The sequence below is a fragment of the Ambystoma mexicanum genome, chromosome 13, assembly GCF_040938575.1.
Source record: "Ambystoma mexicanum isolate Mex_15411 chromosome 13, UKY_AmexF1_1, whole genome shotgun sequence".
Classification (NCBI taxonomy): domain Eukaryota; kingdom Metazoa; phylum Chordata; class Amphibia; order Caudata; family Ambystomatidae; genus Ambystoma; species Ambystoma mexicanum.
In genome coordinates this window covers 177,069,570-177,085,286 of record NC_090938.1, presented here as the reverse complement: position 1 = coordinate 177,085,286, position 15,717 = coordinate 177,069,570, and the positions used below count along the sequence as shown (strand labels likewise).

General features: G+C 43.4%; 1 protein-coding gene across 1 annotated transcript in view; it reads left to right on the top strand.

Annotated features, from left to right (window-relative positions):
- LOC138520104 (uncharacterized) overlaps positions 1-15,717 on the top strand; it is a 251,860-nt gene that overhangs the window by 145,463 nt on the left and 90,680 nt on the right. Inside the window, exon 12 of the mRNA XM_069632614.1 lies at positions 10,197-10,218. Coding sequence (XP_069488715.1) covers positions 10,197-10,218 — 22 coding nt within the window. The remainder of the gene's footprint in view (positions 1-10,196; positions 10,219-15,717) is intronic.

The following is a 15,717-nucleotide window of genomic DNA, read 5'->3' as shown; positions in this document are numbered from 1 at the left end:
GATGAAATATACGTGTCCTGTACCAAGTTTACTGGCATGTTGTGCTCGCCTCATCCCCATCCATCCGGGCAGTTCACACCTGTGACTGTGCGCTAGCAAGGGGGCTGCACTTGTGGGAACTAACAAGGTGCTGAATACCATGTACACCTCAAAGGCATCTTACGCATGGGGACCATTGTCCACATGGGCACCCGAGACCCAGTGTCTTCATACTCCCCTTTGAAGACCCTGTCTCTGCAGTTAACACATCTATGTGTTCTTTGACTATTTTATTTATTTGATGTTCATTTATAGCGCGCTTAATACCATTCCCCCTCCGGTATCAATGGCAGTTTGCATCTGTGACTGTGCACCCGCAAGGGGGCTGCGCTGGTGGGAACTGTTAGGGAGAATTCTCTCTTTAGGCTGAATTTCCTAACCTAGTGAGTCCCCCAGCAGCTTTGCTGGATTTCTGGAGTTTGTTTTTTTCTCCTGCCAAGAGTGAGACTCTTTTTCTCCCACTCTTGGACATGATTTATGGTGTTCCTTTGACTGCTAATGTGTTTTATGGGCTATGGGGTCCTTTACTCCATAGGGTCTCATGTGTTTTTTTCTATGTGTGTTACACAGCACCCTCCGTGCAGTAACACAGGGGTGTCATAGTGACACCCCACCATAGACTCTATACCCTAGGACTGACGACTGTCTGCCAGGACATGTAAAATCACCATTGGATTTACTAGTCCCAAATTATTAACAGAAACCAGTACAAACCATCATATTGTGGACATACTGGTCGGGTCAATTCGATTGCCCCGGGGTCTGTTAGTCGAGGGGGAACGTCTCCGTCCCCCCTGATCGAGTTTTGGCTGGTGGCAGTGGATACTACTTTTTATATTCGACCGCAAATATATTCCTATGGGAGTTTCCCATTGTTCGAGGCTACCAACTTTAATTATTTAATTCTCATAGCCTCGAACATACCGCTGGTTTATTTATTTAATATTAATTCGCCGGTTGGTATTTTTTGCCAGGACTCGATTCTAAAATGGCGTTTGTGTTCTCTTCTGTGACTCCAAACCAAGTCGAGCCCTTTGTTCCACTTTTTGGCAGGCTTCTCCACAGAAGCCTCCATAAGTGGTGCCACTCTGTCTGGGTACCACAGGGGGTGTGGGAGGGGGTTTAGGCACCCTGGACTGAGTTACCTTGGTAACTCAAGTCGCACTCTTGTGTGATTGGCCCAAGTGGTGAGCCGGCCGGCTCACCACTTAGCATGTTTGATTGACAGCTAGGCTGAGTGAATGGGGGTGTGCTGCATAAAAGCAGGGCTTTGGGGACTGGAACTTCAGAAGTCGCCACAGGACCTGAGAATCCGACGAGGGAGAAGCTGAGCCGACCTACCACGACGACACCACCGGTGGAGCCCTGCGGAACCGACTCACCAGCTCCCGACGACAGAGAAGATCTCCCGGCTGGAGAGGCTTCTTCCCCTGACTGGTGGGCACAACCAGTTTACCTTCTTCTCTTCGCACCCCAGATCGGCTTGTGGTTGAATTGCCAGTGGCAAGCACCCCGGCAAACGGATAGCCACTTACCACTGGACCGCGAATAAAAAGGACCGCTCCTTGTACCTGAGAACTCAGCGGCTGGTTTCTTCCCTGGCAGTGCAACAGACTCCTGTCTTCCTCCCCGATGAGATCCTCTCTTCCCCCAGACGAAGCACCGACTTGCATCCGCTGCCAGGAACAACTGCCCCCGCTGGAGTATTCTCACCACTTTAAGGTACCGTGTCCGCCAGGCCTCCCTTTCTAAAGATTGCTACAAGGTAATAATAACCCCTTAACCTTCTGGACTGGGCTGGCCGCCTTGACCTTCTAACTGGTCCCTTTCTTTGGTCCAACTCCTTTTTGAACCTTTACAAGACTCTTGTGCACTGCAACCGTTTGACCTTGGACACATTTCGTTTTTGATCCTCTTAAAGTGGATCCGGCCTACTGACTCTAAACTCACGGTGTTACTTTGCCTTCCTCTCTTGTTGTGTTCGTGAAAAAGTGTTGGGATCTGTTTCAATTTATTCTCTGATTTTCTCTCCCTTTTAAAACTAATTATTAGAGTGCCATCTACGTTAAGCGCTCACCGCTGTCTGAAAATAAGTGGGGCTTTACTTAAGACTTGTCTAATATTCTTCTAAGGGAGTGTATATCTTTTAGTGACCATGTTTTTGAATTACTTACTATTAGTGCCTGTGTGTTTTTCTAGATGTGGTTTTAAATAAATAATTATATCTCTTTTACACCAAGCCCTGGTCAGTGTTTACTTGTTCTACTGTGTTCTTTTTCCCTATTGTGAATACTCTGTATACTGCCTAACTCTTCTTGAGGGAAGTCTGACTGCTCAGCCACAGCTACCAAGTGAATCTGTGTGGTACAGACTGCTACCAAGTGGGTTTACTGCCAAACACCTGTAGTCTTAAATCTTTTGCATTGGTCCCAGAGGGAACTGCACAGGTTTCTGCCTAACAGGAACTAACAAGGTGCCAAATACCATGTACACCTCAAAGGCTTCTTTCACATGGGGACCATTGGCCACATGACCACCCCAGACCCTGTGTCTCCAGTCTCTCCTTTGAAGACCCTGTCCCTGCAATCAACATATGTATGTGTCCTTTGGCTATTTTCTGGGCCTATTACACTCCCCTCATTCATACCCATCCCCACTCCGGTATCAATGGCAGTTCACACCTGTGAACGTGCGATCACAAGGGGGCTGGCTTGGCGGGGACAAACAAGGTGCTGAATACCATGTTCACCTCAGAGGGTTCTTTCACATGGGGACCATTGGCAATGAAGGTCCTGTCACTGCACAGAAAATGCTGAAAAGTGACAATATTGATTCTTATGTGCATAAAAAAATGCCCACTAGTGGTATTATTCCACTATGAAGTAATACCTGACTGTTACATCTTTCAGTGTGTGTTATTCAACTGAGCCCAAAAATGATCACCACAAACTAACACACTTGTAATTTTAATGGTTATTACTCAGGATGCTATTAAACAGTTTTTTGTAATGAACTCAAAGTGCTCAAAAATCTAACCAGAACAGAGAAGCAGTCATACAAAATCAAAGCAAAGAAAAACTCTTATAAGATATGGAAACTAACTTCCTTGGCAAGTAGGATTCGTGGTAAGTGGCTGCAGATTGCAATCGACCAAAGATGTATGGACCACAATGTTAGCCAACATTGACAGCCCAGGTGACAGTATATGTCATTTGAATGCATTCTTTGCCGACGTGCTGTATGAACATGCACATGTGGCCTATGCATCTCTCTATGTTGCAGATGATTTGCGAAATGAATTTGTGCATTTTTGATCTGCACTGAAGGTGGGTAACGAATAGCTAGTTAGCTAACAGCAATACATACTGGAACAGGGCACCTTGAGAAGTAAATATTGTGTTATGTGGAATAGTTAAAATATTTCATTTGATTCACTGCACAGCTTGCAATTGAAAGTAAAAAATAATATTGTGCATTTTTGTGGCATTTGTTACTGAAAATGAAACCTTACTGTGGCAGGCCGAGAACACACAATAAAGGGTCTCTTTGTTATTTGTCCTTGAATCGCCTGTACTAAAGATTTGAAGGACATATGTGTCAAATATCCACAAATAATTTATAAGATTCACTCTAATGAAACCGAACACAATAAAGTTAAGTTTCTGTTACTGAGATCTGTGGTTCGAGACGGTTGCTCATCCTTACATAGAGAAAATGGAAAATCAGCAAATCATGTAAGCCTCGTTTTACATAATATGTATGCGGCTAAAGTTGGCATGTGTGCAGTATGCTTGATGATTAACAATGTGCCAGATTAAGGTTCTGTTTGACGCAAAGACTAGACATTGTACATGTAAATTTAACTGCAAATTGTTACTTAACATATGTATGTGCTGTGTATATTATTCCTTAAAACGGGTAATCAAATATATTTTTCCCATATTTACATAGTTACATTCTGCGCTTTTGTGTTTGTCATGGATACAATCATCCATGCTTTTATGGTCTGAATTTGTGTGATTGCAAAAGTGTTGCATTTACAAAGTGAAAGGACTCCTTTCTTCTCAATTACAGAACACGATGGCCCTCATTCTGACTCAGGCGTTAAGGGGTTTACGGCGCCGACCATTAACGCCTGATTACAAGGTTCCCTTTGCGGGATGGCTTTTAACGGCTGTTTTTTTGCAGCCGTTAAAATCCATGCCGCAAACGGACCTTGGCGATAATTACGGCACCGTAATTTACGGTGCCGTAATTATCGCCTTTCCTCATTCCCATTATGCCCTATGGGGCGAAAATGGGAATGGGGAAGGGTAAAATGGGAAATGGGGATTTACCGCCCCACTCACCTTGGAATGGGGAGGAAAATCCGCCAACCACCATGGCGTAAACGTAGTTTACGCCATGGTGGTAAGGGTACGACCCAGGCGGTAACTTTCCGCCTGGGTCGTAATGAGGGCCGATGTGCATTGATTGAGCATCAGTGATTGAACATAAGGGCATTAGATTTAATCACGCAGAACTTTGACTAAAGAATGCAAAAACAGGGATTAATCGATCAATCAAGGCAATCATCAATATTTTATGGAAGTTGACAGTAACAGAAAAATGCAAAGCAGGCAAAGTTTTCAAGCTATCACTTCTATTGGCAAAAGTTATGCATGTTTTCGTGGATGTAATCTTCTATTTTGAGCACTATGTTAAAAATATAACTACTTTTTACATTTCTGACTATTGTTATTTTTTTCAAAATGTATGTTATTTACTCCTTTTAATGAAAAGAAAGAGAATTTTTGCAGTATGTTTGGATGTGTGTGTGGTTCTTCCTGGTTTTGCGTTAGGTAAAGTTATGACGTGGGTGATTACAAGGAACGTTTGGCTACGCTGTTCAAGAATATCATGAGAATTGGTAGAGCATATCACTTTGACTAGTGATGTCAGTTTGAGGGACGGTGATCTGAATTACTACCGGAAGGAAACTTGAATTTAGGGCAATGGATCAATGGCTAAGTTTAGCACAAGATGGCGGTACATGACCCGTCAGTTTCGTATGTGCAAATGTCAGAAAAACTAAGTTAAGATGCATTTGAAATGTGTTTATGATCGATCAATGTATGCTCACAAGTACAACTACATGCCGATCGATTGGGCAAAGAACATTTCTGGGCGAACTTCCCCTTTTAAATGGGTGTTGGGAGACACAGTAATTGAGGTGGCAGAACAGTTTATGTATTTGGGAACCCCAATTTTCAACAAGTGGAAGAAAAGTGACATTAACATTTTACTATGCACAGTGATTGATGGTTTTGTATGCAAGATGAGAAAAGTCAACAACAAATTTGGGAGGTATTCTTTGATGCTAGTAATTAAATATTATAAGACAAAAATAAGCCCAACGATGATCTTTGGTTTAGAGACAATGCTACTCAACACAGAGGTAATTAATGCTCTTGAAGAAGGTTTGTGGAGAAAGGTTTTAATTTTGCCGAACTGATTGGGGTTATTTTCTATAGAGTGCTGTGTAACCTGCAATATGCTGCCATTACTTAAGAAAGTGCTTGGCCCTTAGGAGGAATTGAACAACTTGTATGCCTTTGTTGAAAATGGATCTCCAAGTCTAACCACACTCTGGGGGAAATAGGATGTACTTTACTGCAATTGATTGAAAACCCAGAATTGGTAAAAAGAAAAGCGCTTGTCAAAGTGGGATAGGATTAATACAGGTTCGGCTTTGAGGGTCTATAACTTGTACTAAGATCTGTCAGCAGAGCATAAGAAATGGGGCCAAATTCTGACCTATTTGGTCAAATTCCCGAATGCTAGATTAAGGACCTTGTTTATAGGTTTTAGATTGAACCTAATTCTAACCAGGGAGATCGAAAACCTTTGTAATCGTGTTGACGGACCATGCTGTAGATTCTGTACAAACCATAGTGAAATAGAGTCTTTGAGACATTTGGTGGTGGGCTGTTACTCGATTTCAGAATGTCAGACTCTCTTTATGGGGTAATATTTGACATGTGACTTTGCTATAGAAGAAGACCTGTTTTGGTACTGCTGTAACTCTGGCCATTCCGTCCCTCTGACGATTAGAGTACTGAGGTTCCTTAGGCATTTGCTTCTGGTATACTGGTAGGAAGAATTAAACTCCAGCACAAATCACTTCACTGTTAAGTTACATGACTTTGGGGCTCATTACAGGTTTGGTGGTATCCCTGCATTGAATCCTTGTGCCTTGAAACACTTGTGTATAGGCGCGTTACATATGCCATATCATATCATATCATACCACCAAACTGTAGTACTGTTACTGCCACTTGGACTGGCGGTGTTACTGCCAGATTACAAGTATTGGTTTGGCGCCTTAGTCCCCATTGATGGAGTCCATAGGACTCCACGGAGGATTTCAGCAGTATTACTGCCGGCGGTAATACCACCAAAATGGGCAGATATTGGCGATAAGGCAGCGGATTTACCTCCAGCATTCTGCTGGAGGTTTTCCACCTCCTTGCTGCCAAACTCATAGTTGGGCAGTGCAGTAATGCAGCAGTAACGGTATTACCGTCACATTTTTACTGCACTGCCCATCTCATAATGAGGCTCTTTATCTCTTGGTCCTTCTCATTCACAAGCTTCACAGCTTGTTCTTCTCTCCCATTTTTTAATCAATTTTGTATAATTGCTTCTGGTTTTATTCTATTTTATTATTAGAGTTTTTTACTTACTGTGATATTGTATAAGTGATAAGGTAACGTTTTAATTATTGTATACAATGTTGTGAAAGGTTTGAATTTTAAACTGAAACACAATTAAAAATAAATGAAAAACCTACTGCTCAATCTTGAATTGAGTACATTGTAATGGCTCTTGTGATCGGTCTTAGACCAGTACTGTCTACTCCGCTACATGTTGCCAGGTGTCTGGATGGCCATGGCATGAATGGCCAGGTCTTTAACCAGTATGATAAGGCTAATTATCCTTTGTTTCCAGCAATGAACTGGAATGCCCGAAAAATACAACACGCCGAAAGGCCCAGGGCTGGGGATTGAGACCAGTCATGAAGTAGGAAGACTACAGCAACAAGCCTATATTCTTTAGTTCACAGGTGTCTAATTAAAAGGCAGACCCCAGAGGAACCAAATCAGCCCTGTAAACAAAACCAACCTCTTCAGCTTGACTGCAGCTGTATTTAATCCCTCTCCTCTTGTGTCACCTCACGTACGTGTTTCTATATTGTTGACCCGCCCCTCTCGGGTCAAGAGCTTACATCAGCGTGTCTCGCAAGCATAGCTCAGGGACAATAGCTCAGGGACACCGTGCTCGCCTTGAAAGCACGACCACAAAGAGCAACGCAGGTTTGATCCCCGGGTCTGTGCTTAGAAACCTCTAGGTATTAAGCGTGTTTTAAATAACCTATCATATCACATCATTACCACATGACATTTTCAGTAATTTTCTCACTTCCTGTTCTTTCTCTTGATCAAATACCTCATAGAACAACATTGAACGTTTTACAACCTTCATGCACGGGAACGCTTTGACACACTATCGAATGTCCTTCCTCTGCCAATACGACATTGCGCGTTTCCTACAGAAAAAATGCAGCCTTCTAAGTTCACACTGTGTAGCACAAGGATACACGAGTCATACTAAGATGCCTGACCAGTCTTTGCTTGAGCAGGTTCATTAAAAAGTGTTTTATGATTTAACCATTTTAGTCTGTCCCTAAGAAATATTGCTAACAAAATAATACTAACTTTTATTAAATAAATGATTTCTTTAATGCCTCTATGTGTCTGGCTATTTTTCTAAATTGTACTATGTGAGTGTTAGTTGTACCAACTTATTCCAAGCATATTGTTGTTGGTCATGGTGTGAACTTGTACACAGTTCCTATTGCTTATGGATGGTGTAGTAATTGTTTTCTAAGTGTGTTATCCTGAGTGTATTACTCTGAGTGTTTTGTTCTGAGTGTGTTGTGTGAGTGTTTTGTGTTGAGTGTGCTATCTTAAGGGTATTTAATGATCATGTTGCTATAAACAAATTGTTGCTGCTCATGTTGTAGGATTGTGTGCCGTGTCACAGAAGCCTTGTGGGATGGAGAGATGGCTGGTCTTAAAAGATGGGTGTACACTATTTATTAAAGGTTAAACACAAAGTCATAGAGAAAAATAAATCAAAAAGTATCTACAGACCAATATCTCTCACTTAAGTGCTAAGTCTTCTAATTACCCGGGTGATGGACAGTCCTTGTAGAAAAACTAGGTGCAGCCTTTTCTGAGTCGGGTCCAGTACCCGCAGCTGTCTAGCACCAAGTCTCCTCTACTGGTTCGGGGCTGGATCAGCCTCCACAGTTTGTTGTTGGGTCACCTGCAGCAGCTGATGGAGCAGCTTGAGTTCAGATTGGAGTCAGACGTTCCCTCTACCAGACGCTGGTCCACAGAGAACTTCTTCGGCTTTACTGCTGCAACCCTGGAAGTCCTTTCCCTTCACTTCTCTGATCTGACAGTAACCTTCCTGGCCACATCTTTTTCTTCCTCTCCCTGTATGGACTTGCCTATGGTCAACCTTCCTACTCGCACTGGTACCTTCCTACTACCTCTTTAGAGTCACCCATCTTTCTAGAGTTACCATGTATCTGTGCCTCTTGCCATCTCCTTCTGCTATCATATCCTTGATGTTACCACCGCCCCCTGTTGTTACCTCCTCCTTCACTCACTTACCACTCCTGGTGTAACAACCTCCACCAAACTCTCTCCACCCACCCCTGATGTTAAAAACCCCTCAATGCGCTCCACCCATCTCCTCCAAGTACAAGCACCTCCTCCAGATAGTTTCCTGAGAACACCTGGGACTGTTTTGTGCTCAGGTGTAGGCCAATCCTATATAAGGGCTCTCCGCCATCTTGGATTTTAGATGCGCTGTCCTGACCTTCTCTGATGCTGCCTACTTTGGGGTGTGGTGTTTCCATCATGTGAATTACTTGTTGTATCCCGCTGCGTAAGCTTTCTATATTGTTTGATTCACTGGTAGCATGGCTCAAATAGGGAATGTAATAATTTGTTTCTCAGCATCAGATTTTATTGTCAGGGAACATTGGCGTAACAGTGCTTCCCAAGACAAGTTATCTGCATTTGGGAAGCAGTTGACTCAAAACACTGTTTCCGTGCAACGTTGTGTTTGTCGCGGGTCCCACGCACTTTCAGGCAAAACGTCTTCGAGGTGCCCGGTGAATTGATAACATCAGCATTGTACGCACTCCCTTTTGTCGATCACACAGAAAGGTTCACTCTTAGATGGAAAGCCTTCCATTTCAGTATTGTAGATTGCAGAGGGGTGTCATTCCACTAGCCTGCAGAACATATGGATCGGGGATGAGCCTTCTAGGGCAGTTTCATCCTGGTTGGCCAATGGTCTGCTAATGTGACGTTACCTGCCCGGTGGTGTGGGCAAGGAGAACAGGAGATTTTCCCTATACCACCCAAGGCCCAACATTCTCTAGCTCAAGGTGGCAACGGGCCCTCAAGTAATCTCCCTACTAGGGCCCAGAATCATGTCACAGCAATTTGTGTTGCCTATCACTATTGTGATGAATTCCATTGTTCTTCTGTTATTTCAAGTGTATTTTCCTAATTGTATTATTCTTTGTGTCTTATTCCGAGTTTATTTTTCTAATTAGATTGTTTTGAGTGTACTGTTCTGAGCATAAAGCTGGGCAGCAGAGATCCAGGGTAGGGTGGTTTCAGCCGCATAAGAAAGTTCTTGCATAAGGTAAAGGAAGGGAGCCAATTTTCCAAGACTTACTTTTCCAGTCACGTGCAAAGGAAAAATAATTCACGGTATCCAATAGTGGGAAATATAGTTTGTCTGGTGTAGCGACACAGGTGTCTGGATGTGTGACGATATTGAAGATACAAATGCCAGCCTAATCCTGCCTTTCTCGCTCTATGGTGTCTCTGTGCGGGAGGGGAATGCATGCAATCACTGAATTTAATGAGATCAGAAAGCAGGGCCGCAGAGGATGCTGGGGGCTTTAAATCCTCGTCCCATAAAGGCTTCCACTTCCGGCAGTAATCAAAACTGATAGGTTTGATGTCACAGCTCCACTTCAATCTCTTTGTTATAATAACCAATCTTCCTGTTGTTTTCTGTTTTAGATGAGTTGTTGCAGAAAGAGCGGTAAGTCAATGTAGAGTCTATTTGGCCATATTTCTTCTGTACCTTATTCAAATATCACATATTATTCTGCTCGTACCCTGACTGAACAGGACTGTATTTTTTGTTTGCATTTCTACATGATCTATTTACAGTCTGTCTGTGTTGTTCCAAGGTTGATACACTGGTTTGGGTCTATTTGACCCAAAAATTTGACCTAATCACATTTGATCGAATTTATTTGACCTTTTTTCAGTCTAAAATGAAGGGGGGAGTTCCCCTCAAGCTAACCTATACCCTCACCCACCACCATATATATATTTAATTACATTTGACCATATGAAAGGTCAGAAACATCCGATCAAATGTTTTAGGTCAAATGTTTTTAGGTCAATTATGCTAGTACCTGCCACAGTACATATATTTTCAGGAGAATGAGGCTTGTGTATTAACGCTTAGCATTCATGCTTATCTGTTCATGGCTGTATGCCAGTGCAATCTTCATTGCATATTGAACAGCAATTCAGAAATTGCTTTTCCATTTCACTGCAAATCTTTTTTGAATACAACATGGTCTATGGTTTCCAAGTGGATGAGTCCTAATAATCGGGCATGTCTACTGTCCCCAACAGGAGTTCCCCAATGTCTCTGATCCCCTCACCCCCAACTTTTATCTACTTTTAGCTCAAGCTCTCCTTGGCCTTTCATGAAATTGACAACGCTTGCCTACAGCCTTCCATAAATCTGCTAGAAACTCTTGTCTATAATCCTTCACTTACCCATCCCCTTCTTTCTATGTCCCTAATGTACCTTCTAAAACTCCACATTCCTACAGCTCTTCCCACTGACCCTTCCTCCTTTCGCTGTTTCTTGTCCGCGTATGATTCTGCCTTGGATCGCCAAACATCGACATTAACGTCGATATCTTTACTTCTCTCTTTAGTCCAGTCCTGCTCAGCCATCTTGAATCCACTTTACTTCTCTAAACGCTGTCTCTCAAGTTGCAGGTTTGCAGAATATTCAAGCACATCACAATTCATATAGAGGCAGCATTTCCTTCAAAGTTTCTTGACTTGCTAACAAGATTCATGCCGTCTCTCTTCCAGGTGTTTCCAGCTGGAACATACTCCCTGTTTACTTCAGATAAACTTCTGAACTGTAACATAGGAATTCCCTAAAAACCTGTCTCTATGGTTTGAGATAATGATGTAGGATTCTCTAGCTCAGCCCATCTGCATTATGTTTTCCAGCACACGTTTCTTTAGTATTTATTTAATAATTTAATGTTGTTATCCTACTTTGGTCTTAGTTTGTTGTATCTGTTTTGTCACATTGCCTTATTGGGCCATATAATACCTTTATATAATGAACTGAGAACTGTAAAAGTGTACAAAAGTGTAGAAAGAGCAAAGTAGGAGGGTGCAGGTACTTCTGGGAGTGGCTTGAATCTAGAAAATAGATGCAGTTACACATGTGAAGGGAGGAGGGAAGGAGGATCTGAGGAAGGAATAATGAAATGGGTGGCAGAGGGTTTGAAGGGGGGGGGCAACACCTCTGCATAGTGATTTCCCCTGGTAGAAATTCCCCGAGTGGTTCAAAAACTATTAGGGTTGAAGGAATTTAGTAAAAAAGCGGAGGATAGTTATCTATGAATGTGATTGCCTATGAAATTACTTGTGTGTTGTCAATTACACCCATGCATGTGCAATCACTTAATTTACATATATTAAACGGCCTGCGGTAGCGGCAGTGTAGTTATTGTTAAGTTGCTCAACCCATAAGAAGAGCATGAAACATTGAAACAAAATGTATATGGCCACGTCAGATTGATTCTGCGAAGTTTGGTGAGGTTTCGTGCAGAGGGGCAAAGCTATAGGGGGTCCCAAAAGGTGTCGTTTTTACCATCAACGCAATAAAAAAAAAGTTTTGCTCAAGCCGACAGCACAAACTGCTGAATGGAGTTTCACCAAATTTGCACCAGAAGTGGCGGCTTGGTCGCAAAAGCGTGCTTTAGTAAATTTGGCGTAAATCGTTCCAGTATTTTTTTTTTAAACTGCCAGGTTAAAAATAAATAGTGATATCTGGGTTCAGTTCGTGGACTCACTTCCCTGTTTGGTCCGGAGACGGGCCTCCGATTGTCCTGGGGCTGTTGTTATGTCTGCAGATATAGGATGCGCCCGCTGATTGGATGGTGAAAAGGTTGAGGTGCATCATGTTTTTGGGAAACGCCTGCCATGTTGGATTCGCAGACTGTGACCATAGTCCACAACAATGCTGGAAAAAAATATTAAAAAACCACAACATTGCACTTGTCAAATTAATGAAACAATCTCTGGCGAGGTGAGGGGATATGAGGATGGGATACGATATGGCCATAAAAGGCCAAAAAGAAATGGAGTTTTTCATTTTTGATGTCCGTGTTCGGTTCGGGGATAGCCCTGTAATGTTCACAAACATCTCGGATGTTCGGAGGCATCCATACATATTTTTGCTTTACAGGGTTGATGAAAAGCAGTTTTTGGATGGCATGTAAGTTTGAGGTGACTCAATGAAACTATGAAACATTTGTGATATTATTCTAGACATGACCTTGAATAGTTCTACACAATTTGATGCTGTTTTGCCAAGCGGGACCAAAATTAGAGCAGGGTCCCAAAATGTTTGAAAAGCTTATGTATTTGGTGCTATCTGCCCAAAAGTTTGCAAAACGATTTAAGACCCAGATTTGAATATTTTTGCAAAGTCTGGTGGAATTTCGTGAAAAGGGGGCAAAATTAGAGGGGGGGGTTTAACATTTTTAGATGAGTTATAACTTTGTTGCCATTTCATGAATTTGCACGAAAGATGTTAGAAAGATTATCAACCGAACCTTGAGTCTAAATGGATTTAGTCAATTGGAAGCCAGGTTATATGACTATTTTATGTGCAGACATTTTGACACTTTTCAAAAAATAAAACATGAATGGATTTGCAGGAACGTTGTGCAAGGAGAATTGGCAAGCAATTGAAAGCATGATTTTGCAAATGTGCCTGTGCCTTATTTTTTAGAAAAGTGTCATAATGTAGGTACAAAAAATTGTGATACACCATTGGTGACTGAGGTATAGCGGGTGGCCATGGACAGTGGCCAGATTGTCCGAGCCATGGCCAAAGGCCATAACTCGGATAACCTGGCTACTGGCCATGACCACAAGAGAGCCTCCAGGTTCGTTATTGTTAATAGCATGTCATCCGTGAAGGACATCACCTTGTGGGTCTCTTTTCCAAAGTTAATCTCTTTGATGTCTGGGGATGCCCTTTTATGGGAGAGAAGGGGTTCCAAGTGGATTGTGTGAAGGAGTGGGGAGAGCAGGAACCCCTGCTTCGTACCCTAGGATTCCCTTATACTTTCTGAGAGCTGGCCATTTATTGCCAGGCAAAGTATCGGATCGGATCCTTGTAGTTAGCCCTCACCATTTTTATAAAAATCTCCCCCAACCCCATGGCCTCCATAGTGTGGAAGAGGAACAAACACTCTACCCAGTAAAAGGCTTTCTCTGCGTCCAAAGTCAAGACCGCCGCGGGCGTATCGATCAGGGTAGCTTTCTCCATGAGGTGACACACCTCCTGCGTATTGTCAGAAGCCTGCCTGTTTTTAATAAATCCAGATTGGTCAACCCCGATCAACTTTGGGAGTATCCTCTCTAATCGGGTCGCCAATATCTTGGTGTATATTTTTGCATCCAAGTTGATGAGGGAGATGGGTCATTAGGTCCCGCATTGCTCCTGGTCCTTATTGGGCTTTAGAAGTAAAACAACTTTGCCCTCCTCCATAGAGGGGAAATTCTCCCGAACGACCTGAATGAGTTGAATATGGGCACTAAAGTCAGTATCAGAGTTTCCCGGAATATTTTTCAGAAGCTGGCAAGGTAGCCGTCCGGTCTAGGGGCTTTTCCTTTTGGTTATGACCGGAACACAGCCCTCACCTCCTCTGGGGTGATTGCCTCCTCTAATTGTCGCTCTTCTCTCGGGTGAGCCTTGTCAAAGAGAACCTCGCCAGGAAGTCTTGTTGGGCCCCCTCCTCTGGCGAGTCTGCCGCATAAAGGCTTGAATAAAATTCCCTGATGGGACTTAAGATGTCCTGGTTCGAGGTGCAGTTGCTTGTTGCGCCGGACCTAATCTTTAATATGGTCCTGGCACCCTACGTTTTCCTTAACTGTCTGGCAAGTAGCCTATACGCCTTGTTAGCTTTAATGTAAAATGTCTGCTGCACGTATAGGATTGACTGCTCTACCCTCTTTGATTGGAGAATGTCCAGTTGCCCCCTGACCCCCCTATACTCTTTCATGATCGTGTTACAGGTGTCGTTCTCCTTCGTGGACATTATCCCCTTCAGTTGTTCTTCAAGGTCTTTCTGCAACTGATTCCTTTGTATTTCTCTCTGCATCTTCCTAGCTATCAACTCCCCCCTCACAGTGGCCTCAAATGCATCCCATACAATTTGTGCTGCCGTCCCCTGCCCTTTGTTTTTTTGCGAAGAAATCCTTAATCCATCCCCTCAACTCCTCACAAATCACTGGGTCATTAAGGAGGTTCTCTAGGATTGTCCACTCCATAGTCCCGGGCCCCTTCTCCTCCTTTATAGTGAGAGGCCAATAGGCACATACTGGTACAATGCAATTGCCCCCAGTTTGATCTCTCCCACCTGCCCCAGGAGGGTACGGGCCACCCACATGTAGTCTATCCTAATAAACAACCTATGTACATGGGAATTGAACACATATCCACTATCCCCTCCCTTTAATTACCTCCATGCATCCACCAGAACCACTCTGTCTGGATCCCACGCCAGGTTGAAGTCACCTATGAGCACTATCCTCCCCTTGGTGAACTTCTCGAGCTCCCCCAATACTGTCCTCAGGAATCCCTCCTGCCCTGTGTTGGGGGCATATATTGTCATTAGGATGTATCCCTCCCCATCCCAGATGATGTTAGCCAGAACATACCTCCACTCTGGGTCCCCCTTCGTCTCTGTGAACCGTAGGCCTGGCTGTGCATGGAGGGCCAAAAGCACACACCCTTGTTTCCCCTTTTCATTAGTTTGGAACAGCCGGAGTTTATGTCTATCTGCCTTCTGGACATGTGTCTCTTGCAGTGCTACCCTATTTGCTTTTTCCCTGCTCAAGAATTGTTCTACCCTCCTCCTTTTCCCTGGTGAGTTCAGGCCCCTCACATTGAGAGTGATTAGCTTAAAGTTTTATATCAGGCTTACTGGAGTCTATACTCACGATGTCCTGGATGATAACTGTCTCCTTTACTCCCTCCGCCCTCAATATCCCTTCCCGCTGTACCCCACCTCACTCTGGTTGGGCTCAGCCAGCCTCCGCACTCCCCCCAGACTTCCCTTCCCCCGGGAGCTGAACCTCTTCAACAACCCAGAGTAATAATGTGCGGGTACCCTTTTACCTGTTATTAAACCAAGATGAACCCACCTCCTGCCCCCGGTTTCCCTTCATTCCATTCTCCCCTAGTGGCAGGGCTTCA